General features: G+C 37.6%; 1 protein-coding gene across 2 annotated transcripts in view; it reads left to right on the forward strand.

The window, feature by feature from the left end:
- The window catches only part of Ank2 (ankyrin 2), a 567056-nt gene that overhangs the window by 413615 nt on the left and 146418 nt on the right, over positions 1-7023 (forward strand). For both annotated transcript variants that reach the window (XM_028760361.1, XM_028760362.1), the window contains 2 exons: positions 2206-2304; positions 4281-4379. In XM_028760361.1, coding sequence (XP_028616194.1) covers positions 2206-2304; positions 4281-4379 — 198 coding nt within the window. The remainder of the gene's footprint in view (positions 1-2205; positions 2305-4280; positions 4380-7023) is intronic.

Genomic DNA, 7023 nt, shown 5'->3' on the forward strand with positions numbered 1-7023 from the left:
TCTCTCTCTCTCTCTCTCTCTCTCTCTCTCTCTCTCTCTCTCTCTCTTCTTGCTTGTCTTATTATTGAGTTCTTCGAATGCCTTGTGCATTTGGAGATAACCCCTGACAATTTCGGCTCGCAAACATTTCCTCTCATTGTCTACGTTGCTTTCACTTCGATGGTTGTGTAGAAGCTTTCCTGTGTGACCTGATCACATTCTTCTGTTTTTTAATTTATTGCTTATGCTTTTGAGATTAATCCTAAAAACATCTGTACAGTCCAATGTCATGAGGCATTTCCACACATAGGAAATGTCCTAATAGGTTTATAGTTTCAGGTCTTATATTTAAGTCTTCAATTCATTTTGTGTTGTTGGGTTTTTTGTTTGTTTGTTTGTTTGTTTGTTTGTTTGTTTTTGTACCTGGTGAGGTACTGGGACTTGTTTCACTCCTTTGTAGATTATTGAAACAAAGGGATCATTGTTGCATTTCTTAAAAAGGCTATCTTTTCCCAAATGGGTGTTCTTAATATACTTGTCAAAAATCAGTTGACTGTAGTACATTGATGTCACTGCTTCATTCCTGGGCTCTCTGTTCAGTCCTGTAAGGCCATGTGTCTTTCTATGTCTGTGCTCTGCTGCTTGGGTTGCTCCAACTTTGTTGTATATGTTGAGGTCAGTTTTGGCTATGTGGGGTCTTTTGTGATTTCTTGAGTTTTAGGAGAGGATTTGTAAAAATGTGTACTTCTGTGTAGAATGTCATTAGTACTCTAACAAATATCACATTGAATTTATAAGTCACATTTAGATATAGACAACATTTTTTTTCAGTGCTATGGTATATAGATTTTAGGGATTTAGGTAGGTAGAAACTGGATTTGACAGTATTATTAGAGATTCTATGGTAAATTTATTTATTTACTTTTAGGTTCTTGGTCCTGTGAAGGCGAGATGCCCCAGTGAGGAGGAATTCAAGGGTGGGAAGGTGGGAGTGGGGGGGGCATACCCTTATAGAAGCAAGAGGATGGGGATGGGATAGGGGGTTTCTGGGGGGGGGGCTAATGGGGAAAGGGAATAACATCTGAAATGTAAATAAATAAAATATCCAATTAAAAAGAAAAGGCTCTTGGGATCTAAACTCATTTGAAGTATAATACTATCCTTGCAGAGTTGTGTAACCTTAAACGTGGTCTTTTGGCTTTTAATCACTTTGTAAAAGAGATTTTCTGTCATTTATTTAAAAATAAGATTTATTTGAGAAACTTTATATTTGATATTGGACAGAGTTTTGACTTTAGACAGCACAGTAAATCAGAATTACTGTTTTTATTTTCGGATTAGAAAACACTTCTATGCTTTGTGTATATGTATGCACTTGTGTGCACTTTGGGTATATGTGCGTATGTACATATGTGTGTGAATGTGTCCTGGGCATGCTTGTGCATATGCAGAGGCCAAAGAAGTATACTCAAATTTTTTTCTGCTCCACTCTCTGCCTTATTCCATGAAGACAGTCTCTCACTGGAGCTAGGTTACTCACCAGCTAACCCAGGCACCCTCCTGTTCTGTCCCCCATGAGCACCAAGTTCCAGATGATGTGTAGCAATGCTTAGCTTCTTAAATATAATGTTTAAATTATGATTTTAATACTTTAGGCATATGGGTGTTTTGCCTGTATGTATATCTGCACACTACATGTGTGACTGGTGCCCATGGAGGCCAGAAAAGGACACAGGAAATCCTGGAACTGTAGTAACTGACAGTAGTGAGCTGCCTTGTGGGTGCTGGGAATTGAACCTAGGCCCTCTGAAATAGCAGCCAGGGTTCTTAACCACTGAACAATATATCCAGCCCTGACATCCAGCTTTTTATCTGGGCTCTGGAAGTGCCGGGGACCGAACTTAGAGGCTTAGATCTAAACACGGAGGGCTCTTTCTAATCCCATGTTTCTATACTTCTTTATTAAAAGAAATACAAGGTTGCTAAAATGAAGTTCTCCAAACCTTGTTTCTAGTGCGCAATTACCATTGTGCCTCTGGAAATTCACTTTTCAGAACTATTTTTGAAATAGCTGCCAGTGAACACAAAAAAAGTAAATAAATAAAATTTAAAAAGAAAACTGGAGACAGGACATGAGTGTGTCTGCTGTGGGTTGTGTTTGAGTGTGGTCAGCATCCTGTCTTCCTATCATTTCTCTGCTCTAAGCCTGACTTCTCCTTTTCTCAGAATGGACTCAATGCCCTCCATCTGGCCGCCAAGGAAGGCCATGTGGGCCTCGTGCAGGAGCTGCTGGGGAGAGGCTCCTCCGTGGACTCTGCCACCAAGGTACTCTTCATGTTCCGTAGCAATGAGGAGGAGAGGGGTTTTTGTATGTTTGTTTCATTCTATTTTGTTATTTTTTTAATTTATTGTAATTTGTTTAGTTTTTGAAGAGGTTTAAAACTTTTTTTTTCCAGTTATTCAAAAGTCTGTTAGGGATCACTGACCACTCAGGAGTAAAGCTGAAACCTTTTTCCACACTCTGAAGCATTGCGATTGCTTCATTTCAGGACTTAGAAGTGAGACTCGAGGAGTCTGGGAGCCCAGATCTCATTCCAAATCTACTATTGTTCTTTGTGTGGTTCACAAAAAAGCCTAGATCAACAGGATCCTCTACAGACACTTACACCTGTTTGCTTACAGTCAATTGATTTAAGAACACACACACACACACACACACACACACACACACACACACACAAACAGCAGCATTAAACCAACTCAGCTGAAATAGCACCTTTTCAGTGGAAACGGGCAATCTTCTTTATGCTTTGGTTAAATTTATGTGTCTTTATTTTGATTCATTCTGTTTGTTATGGGTATACTAGATCCCCTGTGTTGTACTAGGAAAGAACTTTCGGGTCATGTGTTCAATTACTAGAATTATTAAACTATTGATTGCAATGTAGCTCCCAGTATTTCCTTCCCTTGAATTGTGCGTATTGACATAGATGTTCCTTAAGCCCACCATGTTTTGGTTGCTTACATATTGTTTATTTCTGCTTTTATTTTCCTTCTAATTTCTACTGATGTTTTTCTCTTTTCAACTCCCCTCCCGTACATTTCTTTTCCCTGTCCCACCCCCTCTTGGTTGGGAACGGAGTTCCAGGGCCTTACTCATGCCAGGAAGGTGTGCTATAACCAATCTGTAACTCTTGCTTTCCTGAAATAAGGATCTCAGTTGTGGATCCCAGGTGGTCTGGGACACCAAGTGTCTCTTTCTGCAGAAATTTCAGATGTTCTCCACTCTGCTCGGTTTTTATTAACTTTGAATCCTAGATTAGAGTTGTAGAACTTTCAAGAGAAAAACAATCTTGTAAAAGAAGAAGAAGGGGTCCCACAAATGTTGAGTGGATTGTGACTCTGCAGTGAGCTGGAAGCAGAAAGACAGAGAATAAACTTTATGCTTTGGAGTCTATGTTTTCGTTTGTTTTAATTTTTTATTTTCATGATTTCTCTTAATTGCATTTTCATTTTTTTATCAGTGTTGACTTGTATCATAAATTCTGATGTAGCAAGGAATAGAAATAATAAGTAATTTTATGGTTGGTCCAGAATTTTCTAAAATATTTTGAGCAAAACCATGTGTCCTTGTAGGTAGAAACAACTGTAAGCAAAGTTTCTCCACCCTCTCAGAGTCCCCAGGTGTGAGGATTTTTAAAAAGATTTGTTTTATAAATTGTGTGTGTGTGTATGTGTGTGTGTGCGTGCGCGCGCGCGTATACCTGCATATGTGTGCAGGTGTCTGAGGAAGGCAGAACAGGACAGCCAGTGTCCTGGAACTGGTGTGGTTGTAAGCCACCTAATGTAGGTAATGGGGTCGGTTCACTCTTAGCTACTGAGCCCTGTCTCCGGTCTCCCTACTTTTTTTTTTGCACAGTTAATAAGCAATGTCTCAATGTCTCATTTTTTAAATTGGTATTTTCTTACAATCAGGTGGTTTGGTGTTTTGTTTTATTTAAATCCCTTAACTCTATAGGACACTGTCATATGCACACATATCTACAAACTGTGGCTTTGTTAAAATCCAGTCCTCCTACGGTCCCAGTACTACAAAAGAAAGAATAATGAGATGCTAGAAGAGACTCCCAACTTCTTATTTAAAAAAATAATCCTTTGCAAGATGGGCTTGGGAAAAATGATGGATTTACCATGACAATGTGCAAATTTTAATAATTTGAAATGTGAACATGAAAGTGCTTGTATATTTTGATTTCTATGTAGTTTGGAAGCCTGTAAGATCTTTTATTCTGTTTTAACAGAAGGGAAATACTGCTCTTCACATTGCATCATTGGCCGGACAAGCGGAAGTTGTCAAAGTTCTAGTTAAGGAAGGAGCCAATATCAATGCCCAGTCGCAGGTATCAGTTACATTCAGATCTTCTCTACTGTGAATATATAATATGACTTTGTGGTATTGATTTAACATTCTTTGGTTTGGGGTTTTTTTGTTTTGCAATTTTTTTTTTTACTTATGTTACCCAAAATATTCTGTAACATTATAGAGTTAAATTTCTTATTTTTAAATACTTGGCAAATGCTATTCCGACATCGGCTTTATGTACTTCAAAAATAACAGGATCTGATGACAATGACCTCTGTGAAATGAAGGTCATGAAAGCTCTGTGCCCCTTCATGATGCTGTTTTTTCCTATAATCTTAAAACATTATCCAAAATCTAGCATCCACTGGGAAAGCCTGCTATGACGCAGGACTGTCCATACTTTGTTACTTCATACACATCTTCACTAAAATACTGAGGAAAACTGGTAGATTGCAACCCTACATGATATATATATATACATATATATATATACATATATATATGTATATATATATATATATATCTGTAAAAGCAAATTCACGATCCTATTGAAATTAAGAAAAGAAATTATATAAATCACACTATAAACCTGATTCCTATTTTTTTTTTTTTTGTAGAAACTAAGTGTGCATGGTATTTTTCCCCAACATTTTACTCTTGATATCTATGATGTCTGTGGGTAGGAATTGAACTATGTATCTTTTTAATAAAAATCCATTCTTTTTAAATGTGGGAAGCCCTGTGGTTGATACCATATTAAAACAAAAAACAGAAAGCAAATAAAAAAAACCAAGTATCTTTCTATTTGGTTCTATTTCTTTTTAGAGTGCTAATCACACAGGATTGTTACACAAGATATTGGCAGCTCCTTTTTATTCATCTTCTGGAACATTCCTTGGTTTGTCTGTGTATAGCAGACAGGACTCCCTGTCCTGTTCATTCCTCATTCTGTCTACAGAGATATAATTGCACGGGTGACACACATTTCAGACCAGGAAATGCTAAAGATAAATGCAGTAATCAGCTTAGTTATTTTGTCATTTTAATTACAGGGATTAATAAACCTATGACATATACATCATCCATTTTTGCCTGTGTAATGTTATGATGTTTTAGTTAATCACTTTTATTTTATTTTTTGCAACTCAGACTTTCAGCTAAATTTACATCAGTGGCTTACTAGAAATTGAAAACATACTTTAGTGTAAACCTTTGATAAAACTTTCTGAAGATTGGTACCATTGTAAAAGAAAAAAAAGAATTATTGTGTTCCATTAAGTACAGCAGCAACTTAGGCCTGAAAACACAGGATGCTACAAAATTACCCTGCTCTAATAACTACCCTTTGGGTGTGAGCCAGAAGTGTCAGTTTAGTGGTAGAATTGTTGTCTAGCAGGCAGGCAGCTCTGGGCTCTTTCCCAAGCCCTGCAACACAGATATTTCTGTACACAGCAAAATAACATTCTTTTACTCTATGGCAGGAGTTCTCAAACATTCACCTGCAGTGTAATCACCTGCAGAGCTTGCTAAAACAGCTGTCTGAGTCTCACTTCAGTTTCTGGGTGCTCTGGAGTGGTTAGCTCTCAGATGTGGGTGCTGCCCGTCTGGGAGCCATGCTTGCTTCAGAGGACACACGAGATGCCTGGTGTGTCACATCCCACAGAGCATGTCTCAGTGAATTGTGAACGTATAAAGCATGGAGCTGAAAGCAAATGATGTCCAAATGGACAGCAGGGTTTTCCTTAGGATGACAGGACACTAACCTGCAAGGCTGAGGTTTCTGTCTATAAAAGGAACAGGGCTGTATTCCTCCAAATGCCTCACTGAATCCAGTGATGTGATAAAAGGTGACATATGGCAAATGTTGCCAAGTAAACGCCTGTTAGAAGCTATGATATTAGTTATTACATGGGGGTTTATATGCTTTGGGGACAATACAAGGATAATTATCTAATGCCATCTTACCATTCTCGTGTTTCCACACTTACTGAAGCTTTTCCTTGTGGCCCTAATCATATCAGCTTTTAACAGTTCTTGAAAGAAGGCTGACGTCATCACTATGAGATTAAAATATCCTTATTTGTGCAGCACATTGTTAGCTCCACACAGGATTCACATGGCAGGGAATCCCTACAGAGAGCTTCAAAGGGATTTGTTTTGTTATATTGTGAGAAAAATTTATGATTGAGGAAAATTAATCAGACTTTAAGATGTTTTCTTCTAAACGCCTAACTCATTTGACGAAGCTGATGGCATTGTTGAATTTAAAGACCCGTCATTATCAGTTGACTCTTATTTTTATGATTGATTTTAAAAGAGATGTTTATACAGGCAAGTTAACTCTCTTGCTGATGAGTCTTAGCAAGTTTGAAAAGGCATGGATTTAAGGCCACGGATGCTGGCATGAATCTTCCCTCGGGTTTTTTTTTTTTTTTAATTTTCGTCATTTCTATCTAACTCAGAGCATAGATTTATGCATCCAACATTTGGTGATGAATGGGTGGGGACACATGGAAATAGAACAACTACTCCCTTTTAACAATCATAAAATGGATTTCAGAATCCCAAATTCACAGCACAAATCCTAAATTATATGTGCAAATGTATGTATGTATGTATGTATGTATGTATCATCTATCTATCTATCTATCTATCTATCTATCTATCTATCTATCTATCTA

Source organism: Grammomys surdaster, unplaced genomic scaffold, assembly GCF_004785775.1.
Source record: "Grammomys surdaster isolate TR1022 unplaced genomic scaffold, NIH_TR_1.0 126531, whole genome shotgun sequence".
Classification (NCBI taxonomy): domain Eukaryota; kingdom Metazoa; phylum Chordata; class Mammalia; order Rodentia; family Muridae; genus Grammomys; species Grammomys surdaster.